Source organism: Xyrauchen texanus, chromosome 32 (assembly GCF_025860055.1).
Source record: "Xyrauchen texanus isolate HMW12.3.18 chromosome 32, RBS_HiC_50CHRs, whole genome shotgun sequence".
In the NCBI taxonomy this organism is placed as follows: domain Eukaryota; kingdom Metazoa; phylum Chordata; class Actinopteri; order Cypriniformes; family Catostomidae; genus Xyrauchen; species Xyrauchen texanus.
Genome location: NC_068307.1, coordinates 25,506,329 through 25,521,828, shown reverse-complemented (window position 1 = coordinate 25,521,828; position 15,500 = coordinate 25,506,329). Strand labels below are relative to the sequence as shown.

At 35.7% G+C, this 15,500-nt stretch overlaps 1 protein-coding gene across 1 annotated transcript; it reads right to left on the bottom strand.

The window, feature by feature from the left end:
• Window positions 1–2,301: 2,301 nt before the first annotated feature.
• Window positions 2,302–15,252, bottom strand: LOC127625700 (dual specificity protein phosphatase 7-like). The gene is made up of 3 exons (XM_052101050.1): window positions 14,418–15,252; window positions 12,300–12,728; window positions 2,302–4,934 (listed from the first exon to the last, which is right to left on the bottom strand). Exons 1-3 carry the CDS (start codon window positions 14,803–14,805, stop codon window positions 4,627–4,629), a joined length of 1,125 nt encoding a protein of 374 aa, XP_051957010.1. The 5' UTR covers window positions 14,806–15,252; the 3' UTR covers window positions 2,302–4,626.
• Between the last annotated feature and the right edge of the window lie 248 nt (window positions 15,253–15,500).

The following is a 15,500-nucleotide window of genomic DNA, read 5'->3' as shown; positions in this document are numbered from 1 at the left end:
ATATTAATAATTTTTGGTGACATTTTTTGTTCTCCATAAAGAGAATAACCTTTTAAGCTCTGAAACAAGAAATCTTAAAAAAACATCTTCAATGACATACACAGAATTAAAGATTTATAACTCGACTAAACAAGGACGGTCAAACAAGTGTTTGGTATCATTGAAACGTTTACATTTTTTAATAATATACTGTAGATTATGATCAATTCTGAGACTCTAAGCCTAAGAAACTTATAAAATCACAAAAACAAATTGAGCCAGATTTGTTTTTATTATTATTTTTCTGATTTGACATGATATATTTTTGAGTGTAAATAAGGTGGCTCCGGAAAACTGCTTTTGTTTTGTTCCCAATCATGTTAACTGTAAATGAGAAAATATTTGTGTTGTGTGAGCATTTTTGAAAGATAATCGCCCCCCTCTAAGTAATGGTATGTGCTATTTTATGTTCCGTTTATTTTTCAAGTTACAAGCAAAAACGCAGGCATAGAAGCAACACCTGTTCACATGAAACATAAATGTCAAAGACATATACTTAGCTAATACTCACTATATTTCAACAATTTGATGACTAATTGCAATAATATGTACAGTGCAATTTTTTTTATATAAACTATCAATACGGAACACTTATCTTTATCTGCCGGCTGGCCCATCCAAGCTTAAAGGGTTAAATATAATAATATTAATATCCACCACCTAAATGTTTTACTGTCTTTGAAGATGTAAAGATCAAAGTATCTGATCTAAGAGAGTATATCAAATGCAAGGAAATGTTTCACTCATTCATCTAAAACCAAACTGAGAACATGGATTACAAAGAGGAAGCTGAGCGGTGATAGTTTAAACAATCGGATGTGGTGCATCACATGCTTCAGAAACCATCTGTATCTGAAATTAACCACAAGGCAACAGGAAACCAAGCCCAAGTGTGGGTGTGGGGAGGAGGTATCACCTCATGTAAGACTCATGTTGCAGAAAAACACCCCCCGGAGCCCAGTTCTCCATCAAAAATCCTGAGCCATACACAAAACTAAACCTAAAACTGGTATCAGATCAGCATTCACAGAAGAAATATTAGAAGCATCATAATGATCCTCACTCTCATTTTAGGATATTTGAAAAACTCAAACTATTTGATATTTATGTCAGAGTCCTAGCAGTCTTTTTTTATTTCAGTAGTCAAAATCAAATCGGATACCAGAGCAAAAACTCATATATAATCTCCTGAACACACTTAAAAAAATAACAAAGTAAATTAAAACAATGGCATGGAAATATGAATGGGGAGTGAATGGGGCCAATCCGTAAATGTTAAAATACTATTTCTAAAGTATAGACACTTGACATAAGCAATATGTGTGTTAACATGATTTTAATGTGATAAAATCACTTACTAACCTTAAAGTTATAGCCAATTTTACAACTTTGTTGCAATGACGGCACAACACTGTAAACCCTAAAACAACCTTAGTAACGTATGTTAACAACTTTACTTCTAAAAAAATACACAGAAGTTTTAACAGAAGAATTAATGGAAGTGCTTTTATAAAATAATGAGCTTCACCTTTCTGCCTTTAAACCCTCCAAAAACTGGCCACATTCTCTTTCACTGTAGTTTCCTTTACTGTGACATAAATCTTTGCTTTTTTAAAAAGGAGAGACAAGTCTAAATTATCTTATACGGTAATAAACATTATGTCGCAAATGCTGTCAGTTGAGCTCAACTTCCACTGAACCCTTAATATTCCTGTAAGTAAACATTTCATTTATCCATTTATTAAATGACAAAACAGTCAGCGTAAAGCAGACATTGTTTCTCTTTTATAAAAAAAAGCATTTTTTTATAAGGTTCAAGCTGCATTTACACTGTTATACACACAGGTCCAAAAGGCCTGACCCAAATACATTTCTTGTCCTGCATATTTACATTCACAAAAGACAAATCTACTATGACATTAATACCGCACCAAATTGTTTTGATCAAGAACGGCATTTGAACGCTTATGCTGCATTATTACCGCAATACTGTGGTAATAATGAAAACACCCATCTGTAAGTAACACATCAAACAGGTTACAGATTAATTCTGCACTTGATACTACCAATACTGCAGAACATTTTTATTTTTTATTTAGAATCAACTTGGTACTATAATACTGGTTCTTCTGATCCCTAGTGAAGCTAAATCTGGTATAGTGTAAAACAATGATAGATTTGTTAAACTTCAGATGGACACACATTTGTCATTAATAATAATAATAAAAAACAATAATAACCAAACCAGCCAAGATAGCCAAAAAAATAATTCAATATTTATTTGCAGTACAAACAAGTCTTGTATTGGTTTTCATACAATACATAGGGACAATTTAATTCCTTCATAAACCAGAAATGTAACTGCCCATTTACCAAGCCCAGTATTATACACATATAGATTGTATCTTTTAAAAAAAATGTATACAGCACATATAAAACAGCTCTTGACATTTGAAGCTGTAACACACGATGCCGACATATTGACAAATAAAAATCCCTGAAAAATTCCTCAGTGAGGTAAGATATACATTTCCTTATTCACTCATCTCAGTCCTCTATCTTTCACTCTCACACTTATAATTGCGTCACCATCTCTTGCTGTTATGTAGCTACAAGAAATATCCACAGAAATCCTTGTTCCTGTGTTCTGGCAATATACAGAGAAAACATTAAAGATTTCTCTTTTCCATTGTTACAGATACAAACATTCCTACACAAGAAGCAGCTTGAAATCATGATTTACATTACTAAAATGAAGTACATTTCAGTCATAGGGTGTAAGAATTGGGTTTAAGAGACTTTCTGTTGTTTTTATGAATGGGTGATGACCTCTAATAAGTGGTTTTAAGCATTTGAAATAGTCATCCACAATGATATATTAAAGAGATGATGGTTGCCTATTGGCACAAATATATTAAAATACACTAAAAGGCCACAGGAGTTTGCATATAGCACATTATGAAATTCCAAGGGCTAAATTAAATCAGATGAAAAGTGAGTGTATAGATTGGTCAAAATGCCACATATTCTAATGAATTCACCCAGAAGCCTACACACAATGCGGTGCAATGCCCTGTACTTTGGACACCCCGGGGGAAAAGCTAGCTACCTCAGTTTCATAGAAAGTGAAGCAATATTTCTAGTATATATTCTAGTACAAAAAGTAGAAGAATCAAAAAACAGAGGCCATTTTCTAGAAAATACTGCAAAGGGTGGTTGAGTATATTGCAGAGTAACAAATACAACCTTGACTGACCAATTAAAGACCATTAGTCATCTATTACTACATATTGATTACTTTAAAAATGAACAAAGGTTTTTTTTAATACAATGATTTCTAAAGTGAGATACAAATAGTATTAAACAGTCAGAGTATGAAAGAATTAAAAAGGTTATATAAGGCCAGCTTCAAGCAACCCTGTTAACTCAGCATTTATCCACTTCAGTCCAATCATTTGTTTCTGTGGTCAGAAACGCCATCGCTACACACTACTTACTGCCCTGATCGCCACACACACACAGGAGCAGCAATAGTAGTAAAAAAACTATTCTCAACATTCAATGCTTTTCTAACCCACAACGTTCCACAACTCGAGAGGAACACATGCCAAGTAATCAGAATCACCAAGGCCAGAAGGGGATGAACCCTAACAAACACTTTCATTAAAGAATGTTGGGACTCATAGCTAGGACAGAAACATCAATCTGTCATTTGCAGTTAAGGAACAATGAGCTTTGAGTAAGTGTGTTGTCCCTCGCCAGCGCTGCCTGACCGCCCCATGCAGCTGTATGGCCTCGTCGCAGCCTAGAACTGGCCTTTGAAAGTCTCTTTATGTGTATTGGAGTACCGGTTTTAAGTGCCAAGAAGTGAAAGGCTTCACCACTGTGCAAAATGCATTAGGTCATTGCAAATGTTGAAAAAAAGATTCCAATGAAAGGGGGAGGGTAATGGTTTTTTTAGTTGGTAACAACCTCAAATTCGGTTCTGTTATAAACATACCACAACTTCTTTGGACAACGTTTCTATGCATGTACAGGTTTTTTGCGAATTATGTGAGGAAATGCAAAGATATACGAACAGAAAAACTGCATTTATTGAATGAATTGTGCACCTCTTTGATGGTGTTTTTGTCTTTGTTTTGAGAAAATAGAATGAGATTCCCTCCGATTAAAAACAAACAACACAAATCTCAGTACATTGGCGTCCCTCAAGACAAGAGGTTAAGGGCATTGTTGCGGCAAGACAGCCACTTGAAGCACAGCAGTTCTGCTTCCTTCTCTTTGAATGAAGCACTGTGCAAAAGTCTCTCGTTTCTTCTCTTTTATCAATCAAGACAAAAAAAGAACAGTCTGTTCCATAAAGGCAAGAAAAGCTGCATTAAAATCCACCAGAATAGCTGCAGGGGCTTCAAAGGGTACACCTTTAAGAGCAGTACCCATCTGAAAACTGAATCCATGTGCTTAACCACCCTCCATCCCACCATCGACATTGCTGCTGGCCTGGTCCTCCAGGTCAAAAACTCTTCTGGAGTTGGGAGATAAACATTCAAGGGGAGGCTGCTCCCACCCAGCTTCCTTTGCTGGCCTTCATGTGGACTCCAGCGAATCCAGCTGGAACATATTGTGATTAGTTGGCGTGGTGAAGAAGAGCCGGTCGTTGGGTGAGCGGTTGTCGCAGGGGCTGTTGAGCCCTAGTGTTCTTTCGAAGTCTAAAAGTTGCCCCATGAAATTGAAGTTGGGCGAGATGTTGGACTTCTTGCGCTTGACAAAGTCGTAGGCGTCGTTGAGTGACAGGTTGAGCTTCTGCATCAGGTACGCCACTGTGACGGTGACCGAGCGACTGATGCCCGCTAGGCAGTGCACCAAGATGCCACACTTTTTGGAACGAGCCTCATCTAGGGAACAGAAGAACACATTAATATGCCAACCAAACTACATAATCAACTATATAATAAATAAACTACAAATAAGAAACTAAAAGGCAGTAATTTAGTAGCATTACAAAAAGTGAATGGTTAGAAGAATTTCATCTGGTCCACCACGCTGAACTAGTCGACTCTCAGTAACTAGTGATGTCAACAAGTGAGTTTATGTCAGGTTAACTTAGAGACACAACTTTTAAGAGAGAGTTTTGGCATGTTTCTCTTAACACCCACGGTTCTCAAACTGGGATACAACACAGCATGTCAGGGGAGGTGCGAAGAATGATGATAAATTCAAGTAAAATCAAAAGATAAATAAATACAATAAAAATATATTGTGAAGATAAATAAAAATTAATAGCTTAATAGACCATAGTCCAATTGAATATACCACAGTTCTATGGCATTATAATATTGCATGTCATGTGAGAGCGAATCCGTGTACCAGTTGTGCAAGCACAAATCTCTATGCTCGCTCATGAATTTCATTTGCTCTTGCACAAAACTGGACACATGTTGCTCTCTTATGAAATCTCCCTGCTCTCGCTCACCGGAGTATGAAGTATCAAACTCGCCATTTAGCTGGTAACTATTTTAGGAACTGCAGCATAATACAAGGTTAAATTTGTATGGCGGGAATGATATTCTGATGCTATGATGTAAGTAAGATACATGACATGTAAACTGTCGGTTAAGAAAATCTGTTGCATCATCTTTCATCTCAGAAGAAAGAAAACGTAGCTACACAAGTTTATCTAGGATGCATTTTTTCCCCTCAGAAATCACATGGTGGCACATACATAGAAAATCTGAAAATATGTGGATCAAAATTACAACATGTCCATTATTAAGAGTTCAACAAGATATCATATTGACATGCCTTCATGTGTTAGTGACAAGTGCAGTTCCACAGAGACATATGTAGACTGGCTCAAGTGATGTGAGCTGACATGTATTTTTAATCAAAGTAATTTAAGGCTATTGATCATAACTGGTGAATTCCTCCAATGCCAGAAAAATTATACATTTTGATAATGTATGTAAAACTAGAAGACAATACCTGATAAAACTTAATCATTGGCCAGAATGTACTGCTGTTTTTAGTGGAAGAAAGATTTTTTGGAAGCACTTTACAATATGGTTACATTTGTTAACATTAGTTAATGCATTAGGTATCATGAACTAACAAGTAACAATAGCTAGCCTATATAAATTATATATATTACAGCATTTATTAATCTTTGTTTTTAGGTTTTCACTTTAAGTTCTTGTTGGTGGGGAGGGATCTTATTTTTTAAGACTTTAAAAACCCCTGCTTTACAGCACATCCTAATGTGACGTGACGCGATACAATTACAGGGGCAAACAATTTGTCTGTCCACACTAAATGCGAAACTGCTGTGTTAAGAGTGCTAGTAATTGTGGGACTGTTAGCACACCAAAACCTTTCAAAAATTCATCCCTTTTAAAGCACTGCTTATAGAGTTGATGATAGAGCCATCAAAGCTTTTTAAACAAATCCAAGACCTTCAACAATACAGACAATTAACCTACTGTCGGACTCTAAATATTTTAAATGTTGGTCTATGTATACATTCAGACAGATACTTTTGGCCATTGCGCTCTTTCTCGGCACCATCAATGTTGCATTTTTACGATGTTAAAAAATAATTAAAAAATGTGCCTGGAAACTCTCGAGTACCATTCAGCTGTTTTTGAATGCAATAACGCATCCTATAGCTGGCAGTGTCTGTTGGACTTGACCCTAATCCAGCATGGCTTACTTAATTCATACATGGCTTTCTTAAGACAAACTAGCCAACAAGTCGATCTGATGCCTAGTCGATTTTCAAAATTAGAACTTCTGCACATCCCTAGTTCATATGCAAAATATAAAGCTTTTTTCATAAAGCTTTAACTCTGAATAAACTAATCACATGTCAAGGCTTAAGAAAAATACTGCTGTGAATTGTAGTCTCCTTCAATACAGTAGTGTTTACTGTCCTGTTATGAGAGTAAATTGCATTACAATTCTTCTTTCTAATCATTCAAATGGTTTAAACAAGGCTCTTCAAAGAGAACCACTAAAGTATGCTCAAAGATACAGCTCCAGTCAATGGTTCAGTTAATCTATGGGCAGTTTAACAATAGATAATAACACTGCTCCCGGCAACCTCTCTGAACTATTAAAATATAGCTAACAAGTGAGAAATTCCCTCTTTAAAATATGAAACTAATCCATAAAGGTGTGAAAGATTATAGCTATACATTATTTATAGCCAAAGTGCACCTGTTTTTGTGGGGCATGACGTACTACAGATCCATTAGTGCCAGGCAAGGCAAAGTAAAGTGGCTATTTCCTCTTCTTCTCTGGTGATGGATCGCAACAACACTTTCAATCCAGCTGAACTCTGGAACAATGAGGTCACTTCCACCAGAAGCACTGACTTTAACAGTGAGGCTCTTATCTTCTTTGTACACAGCAAAAAAAAATAAAAAATACTTTTAAGCTTCATAAAACCATAAAAAATCTACTTTTAGAATGTAAAATAGAACAATGCCACTGAACTCTTTACACTATAATTTGTATAAATAAATGTATTTATTATTATTTAAACAGAAAATTCTTTCTTTTAGTAAGGCCTCATAATGTTTCATGGCTCTTTTTTGAAAAAAGGGAACAATTTGCTTGAATGAACCACATGAAATGTCTTTGTATATTTGCGCAGCAAAAGTGAAACTGTTTTTAAACTGAAAAACAACGTCCAGCCACATAACAGGATGTTGTGATAGAGTTTGGCATGCTCCACTTTTTCCTTCCTCTGAGACTGTACAAAAGGAAATGTCTCTTATCAAAATGACCACAAAGATTTTTATTGTAACATATTTACATTAAAAGAAACTTTTAATTACTGGGTGATACATTACACGGTTACCTTAAGCCTAGCACATACTACTCAACTCGAGCTTGTTTTGAGTCATGACAAGAAGTTTCAGATTTAAGGTACGTTTTGGGTGATCCGTTTAATCCGTTGCTGGTTATGTGTGAATTTAAAAAGGAAATAACTAAGGATGCACCGATGTATCAGCTGCCAATATTTATCTGCCAATTATTGACCAAATTAAAACAACTGGCATATTGGTTATAAGCAAGAAACTGCAGACATGAAACAAATATGGTTTATTTAGAATTAATGAGTAATAAACATTGTAAAACTCTGTAATTAAAATGCACAATTCAGAAATAATAATAGCAACAAAATGTAGAAGACTTTGACTTTTGAGACATCTGAAATACCCATTAATGTTTAATGATTGATTGAATTAAGATAGAAATCACAAAATGGCTTTGCGTGATTATTAAACCCTAAAAGCCTTTGTTTAAAAATATAGTCTGCATTCAGCACTTCAGTCAGCTCTGTGTGAGCAAGCGGCACTCTCTAGCGGTCTGGACGGCATTATCCATAATACCACTATAATACAGAATTTAAAAGGGGGTTTAATTTTCCATGATGTGGTTGACATTTTCATGGAATTGCCCAACATATGCATAGTATGAATTTGTAATGTTCCATTTCTGTTGTAATGTTCTGGTGTATTAAAGGGGTCATGACATGAGAAACCAAATTTGCCTTGATCTTTTGGTATATAAGAGGTCTTTGTATCATTAAAACGTCCTGCAAGTTTAATATTTTAAGACGTCCTCCCCATTCTAAACGAATCATTTATTTAATCAAGCTCAAAATACAGCTCGTTCTGGATTCATGGTTAGAAGTGGCGTGGCGGTTAGAAGTGGCGTACCAGCGTTTGCATATGACCGCCTCCAGCACAAGATAACTACGCTTTAAGCGCAAGACAACTACGCTCATTTCAGTATCGCCGTCGCCTCACAAGTGTTCAGTCGATGGACAGCGAGCTCTGACAGAGACTACTTGTGCACAGGAAAATTACGATGCCACACAGATGTGCTGTTCCTGGCTGTGGTCAAACAAAACCTCTGAATAAGCTGCCGAAAGATCCAGGCGTCAGGGAAAAATGGATGCAGTTTATTTTTTGCGGACGTCCCAGTCACAGCAGTGTTAACTTAAGCGTTTGTTCTGTACATTTTAAGGATGACTGTTTTGAGAACAAATCTCAATATGATGCTGGCTTTGCCAGAAAACTGTTGCTCAAAGATAAGTCCGTGCCGACTATTCTGGGAACAACGGCAGCGCAAACTGTAAGTAATCTATTTTAAACTTTAAACTACTTTTTAAAGCGCAATTTCATTCATTATGAATAATCACAGTGTTTTTACTTAGTTTACTTGCATATTGTTCTGGCTGGGGCGTCAATAATTGATACATAGGCACTGACGTTAGCCAATCATAACAGTGGGCGTTAACACTGAAGTCTTAAATGGAAAACGCCCCCAAAACAGACTGTTTGAATCAGAGGATGAGAAACAGGGTGGGAAAAGGTCATAAATCACTAGATTTTAAAAGTTTTTCTTAAAAAAAAAATATATTAATACTATAATTGCACCTAAGGGAACATAATAATACAATAAAAAAACCCATGTCATGACCCCTTTAAACTGCAAAAATAGAAGTGCCAAAATGTTTTAGAAGTACAAGATAACTTTCATTTTCAAACATCATGTTATCATATATATATATATATATATATATATCTTTTATTTGTGACTCTTTTCATATCATGTGTTCAACAGATCTAATCCATGTTCAATGGATATTTTTTATTGTTAGAACAGTAAAAAAAAAAAACAAAAAAAAAAACTTTTGTAGCCCTTGGTACATTTTTAAAGCATAATTCCCAAGTAACATCTGATGACAAAATAAGGTAATTGGGTAAAAAAAAAAACGTATTCACTTTAATTTAGCGATTGTGTAATGGCAAATGTTATCATTATAGGTTCATACAAGCCATGTTCATGATACGCAGTGACACAGAGGAGCCATGTGTCACACCTGCTTAATCTATGAGATGTTAGAAAGAAACACAGAATCTCAAAGGTTTGTCTTCATGTGAAATAAGAGCTTGTGAGTTTCATTCTAGAGCCTTCAAATAACATGTGAAAGAATGTCAAATATTTTACTATTGCATATTTAATATAATAGCTATTTCAACAACAACAGTGTACAGTTAATGCAAAATGGACCAAAAATGGATTTTTTATATTTAAAATATTATTTTTAATATCATTCACAAGTTTTAAAAGCCTTAAAGGAAATCATGTAAAAGACATGATAATAAGGTGTATGAAGAACACATTCACCTATGACAAAAGTATAACTTGAATGCCAAATAATCCTAAAAACCCTAAAAGACAATTAATCATCATGAATCACATTTATTTATTTGACAATTAATCGTCAGTGAAATTTCATAATCATGACATCCCTATACACCATGCTTGACAAAATCCAAGAATGAACGCCTCAAACCAGAATAACAGGTTCCAGTCAAAGCACATGGATCTGAGATAACTCCAGACTATTGTTTGCTACACACATCACCTCAAAATGCAGATGGGAACTATTACAATTTTAAATACTATTGGTCTTTTTCAAGTGGGTAAAGCTGTACATCAAAGTATGCCACTGCTCGGGGAGCAAAGTGGATGTAACCACTGCAACAAATTTCAAAAGCTTGTTTCCATTTGCTCTTGAGTTACAAAAAGATGCCCACACATACAATTATAACTCCAGAGTCCAATGCAGGGCGAAGCCTACCCCCTACTGATATAACCTTTCTAGCCACCGTAATTCTACTCAAAAGTGGCATTTAGTAGACAAAACACTTTCAAGAGGCCCAAAAGCCACTCCATATTCTCAAACTGTGACTTGTCAGTGATGGCTGCTTCAAGATATAGTCATCAAATAAACGAACACTTAAAGTTGCAAACAGTCCTGTCCTATGATTTCAGGCTGCACAATTCATTCAATATAGATATACTTGATCCAGTGTGGGGAAATACTAGTATGCAGAAGATATTACATACAGTATTTAAATAAATAAATATAGGAATATTCTATAAATGTAAGATATACATTATAAAATAAAGGCAAATATTTCTAAATACAATTTAAATTGCGATAAAGCCTGGTAAGACTATTAAACCGCAAAACGCTAAAATTTATTTTGGGTCAACTGAAAGAGGTGTTAGTGTGTTTGTTTTAAAGATGACTTCGAACACTCTTAAAGGGATAGTCCACCCAAAAATGTAAATTCTCTCATCATTTACTCACCCTCATGCCATCCCAGATGCGCATTACTTTCTTTCTTCTGCAGATCTCTTTAAAAAACTAAATTTGCTCTTCACTTCCCAAAAATGAACTATTAATATTTATAGCACTTAATTCAACTCTGAAAATTATCAATTATGGGCTATAACCAAATTTGATTAATGAGCTTTGCAATCCAAATGAAACCCCAGACAGGATGTTTTTAGGAAATTACTTTAGAATGTGTCAACCAAGGTCTGCCACAAAAAAAAATGTGGTAAAAACACTGACATAGCCCAGTCAAAAAGAAAGAGGAAGCAAAAGTTACCATCCTAACAAATACATTTTTCAGCTATTCTTTTTAATAACTGTAAGTAAATTAGTATAGTATAAACAAGTATTTAACAGGTTAAATAATTCTTTCATTTTATTTGAAAGACCATCTGACTATTTTGCCAGCTAAAATCAAAAAGTTATTCAAACAAGCAAATAATTCATAGCTTTGATTTTTCTGGACATGCTGACATGATTTGTTCTGGTTTGCATGCATGACTCTCGATTCACACTCACATGGTTCAGTTCAGCATTAGCAAAGCATCTCTGTGATCTATGGCCTAGGTTGATCACTTATGTACAACTCACTAAATCAATATGACAAATATCTACTTCACTCTTCCAGTTTCTGCCCTTGTTTTTTTTTTTTTTTTTACCCTGAGCAACTTTTTTGATCTGACGATGGTCATTAGGTTGAGTAGTTGTCAAAGATGAATATCTGTCAGACACTAAACAGGTTCAATGTGTTATTATTCATTCACACCACAATGCATCTAATGTCAGTAAATCCAATCCATTTTATATTTACTTTATAAATGCCATATGGTTTAAAAAATTTCAGATTCAACTTAAATGAATCCACAGAGTTTTGAATTCTGAAGTATAGATTGTTGGTGGTTGAATGTGGCATCTCCATAACCTCAATTCAAGTATACAAGTATTTGTATACTTGTATCCGGAATCCCGTCTTCATACACAATGAAAATAATTAAGAAATAAACCATCAGGCAGGCAGAACAGGGTTACATTTTAACATTACATGGGATTGGCCACTTACCAATAAAAGAAATTGCTTCTGGAAAAAACTGAGAAAGATTTTGGCTCCAGTGATCAGAGATGGGAATTTGCTTGTACTTAAATTCCCCATCGTGTTCAAACATGTTAGGTAGGTTGGGAGTTACGTTCAGGATGTACTTGATGTTGTACTTGCCCAGAACGTCCAAGTTGGTGGAGTCTTTGGCACATCCCAAGTAAAGATAGGGTAAAATTTGGACTGGGAATGCTGGTTGGTTATTGGGCAAGGGGCTGCCCTCTGACTCTGTGGCACTGCCTGGTTCCCGGTCTGATTCACCATCAGAACAATCTGAACTGATCCGTAGTCCCCCAAGGCCCAGAACAGATGAGGGTGGAGAGCTGCTCGGACAAGAGCCGTCCAAGTTAGTCTCGCAGTGCTCTGGGTATTCAGTTTGAAATTTGTTAAATCCCCCTAGAACAACCCAGATAAAAAAAAATTAAAAAGTAAATAAAAAAATATTAATACATTTAAATTAATAATATGAATACACATTATTACATTACATTCTAAAGGAATATTCCAGGTTCAATACAAGTTAAGCTCAATCAAAATTATTATGCCATATGTGGCATAATGCTGCTACCACAAAACAATTTTTTTTAAACTTATCCCTCCTTTTCTTTCAAAAAATCAAAAATCAGGGTTACAGTGAGGCACTTACAATGGAAGTGAATGGGGCCAATTTTTGGAGGATGTAAAAGGCAGAAATATGAAGCCTATAATTTTATAAAAGCATTAATTATTCTGTTAAAACTGTATTATTATTTTTTTTTTTTACAGACGTTTAGGGTTTTATGACATTACATCGTCATGGCAACGAAGTTGTAAAATTAGCTCTAACTTTACACAGATAAGGTTAGTTAGAGATTTTAACACACTTAAATCACGTTAACACGTAAATTGTTTATGTCATGTGGTTATACCTATGAAATAGTAGTTTAACATTCATGGATTGGCCCCATTCACTTCCATTGTAAGTGCCTCAATGTAACCTCAATTTTTATTTTAGATTTTAAGAAAATGAGGGACGAGTCAATATTAATTTGTTATAATATTAATACAGTCGATTGAGTTTAACTTGTATTGAACCTAGAATATTCCTTTAAAAGATCATTGCTTATTATGCTACAGTATTCAAATTGTTTGAAATGTCATAAAACTGCATAACATGTATATTCATATACGTACATAGATTACTGATCTTTATTAGACATTAGCCTATATAATGACTTGTTAATAATAATTATTTTAAAGTTTCACCAATAAGAATAGCGTTACATGAACTATCATGAGTGCAAATCTATTTTGTGAATGGTGGCGATACCGAGAAGTACACAACACAACCAAACACATTTTTACAGCTAAACGACAGAATGCATAAAATGTATTAACATAAAATATAGTATCAAATCTTAATATTGATCGAAAACCGTTAAATTCCGTCGTAATTTAGTCACTTTCGCAGTTCATTCATGAATTGCTCGCTATCCTTCTGAAAGACAACATGGCGGAGCCATTTTAGGAAATTAATTGAAAACATCTTTGTTTCCAAACCGTTTTCTTAAAATATTGCGGTAGAAAACCCCGTAAATATCCGCAATTATAAGGGGAAATTAAACACATAATAGAAGAAGACTGACAGATCTAAAAAATAAAATAAAAAAAGAATGTACATACACACACACACACACACACACACACACACACACACACACACACACACACACACACACACACACACACAAACATAGGACGGACATTTGAAGTTTATGGCTGTTAAAACAACTGCGAGCGAGTTGCTGTATTCGTGAAATGGTTACTTATCCGTACTCTAAATAAGGTAATTGTTTCACTATAGTGATTGTAAACGTAACTTTGTTAAATTCAAAACTTAAACTGATTTTTTTCATCTGACAGAAATGTATTAGCAATATTCAACGCGATAAATCCGTTAGAATAAAAACTCAGTTCTTTGCTGGAAGGTAAAAGTTTTGAATGGCAAATAATAGGATATTAGTTGTGGTTATTTTCCTGATCGTTAATGCTGCAGTATTCATTTCGTGTTTATATCCATATCTCGTAAGGCACGGACGTGTTTACCTTCCAAATAATACGCTTTACTTCCATCATCCCGCAGTTTCTGCATGAGGAGTCCAAGCACAGAGCCCGCGGCTCCGCTCTCTTGCCAGTCGGTGGTCGCCTCGTCATACAGCACCACAGTGTCCGTTTTACAGCGTTTCACGAACTTCTCCTTGTCCTCGTTATTGGGAATGATGGATCGGATGGGCAAATTGCCCTTCTTTAATCTCCGCAGCATAAGTCCCGGGATAGCCAGGTTGATGGCCGACTCTATGTGCGAGGACTCGAAGACTTCGTGCGACCTGCAGTCGAGCAGCAGCAGCGATCCCCCGCCGGACTCTAGTTCATCCTGCAGCCATTCCGTGCTTTTGCTCGACATCATCACGCCGCTCCAGAGAGAATTTTTCATGGGGGAAATAGGACGAGGCTTTTGGGTGCTATAAACTAATGGGGGGGGGGGGGGATGAAAATCAGGCTATGAAAAGTTCCTCCGTAGACATATCCACACGCGTGGAGTGGTGCGGATCTCCTGCTTCAGTGTGATGGCGCTGTGATTGAGTGTGCGTTCACCACCAACACATCGCAGGTTTCCTCCTTTAGTCTGCGGAAACAGGAGAAACTCGGTGTCCATATGAGACTGTAGTCTGGCGCGTATCCGTCAAATTATGGCTAAAAACATAGAAAGTTTTGGGGATGTCGGATGAATCGGGCAACTCATGATCGCTGTGTGTCTGCTCGCCTGTTTGTCATTTTCGGATGTCTGTTTGACAGGCTGTAATAAAACAACAACGTCACATGAGTGGGAGGAGTCTGCCATGTAAGATTTAAAGACGCAATGCACCTTTTACTTTCCCTCTCAAATTTATGAATTAATCTATAGTAGAGCGGATTTATATGATTTTCTTTTTTCGATGTTAACATTCTTTTGGATCCCTTTTTCTTAAAAAAAAAAGAAAAGAAGCAAAAATCCGGGTTAAAGCGAGGCACTTACAATGGAGTCTAAAATGTAAACGTTAAAATACTCACCTTCTCAAAAGCATAGCCACAAGACGTAAACAATATGAGTGTTAACATGATTTTAGTGTGATAAATCTGCTTACTAAA

Bases quoted from the DNA above. Each gene is read 5' to 3' on its own strand.
- LOC127625700 (XM_052101050.1), bottom strand. From the start codon at position 14,805: ATGAAAAATTCTCTCTGGAGCGGCGTGATGATGTCGAGCAAAAGCACG. The intron at 12,729-14,417 runs GTAAACACGTCC...GGGTTGTTCTAG, and splicing joins TAAAGCGTATTATTTGGAAG to GGGGATTTAACAAATTTCAA. The intron at 4,935-12,299 runs GTAAGTGGCCAA...TCTGTTCCCTAG, and splicing joins AGAAGCAATTTCTTTTATTG to ATGAGGCTCGTTCCAAAAAG.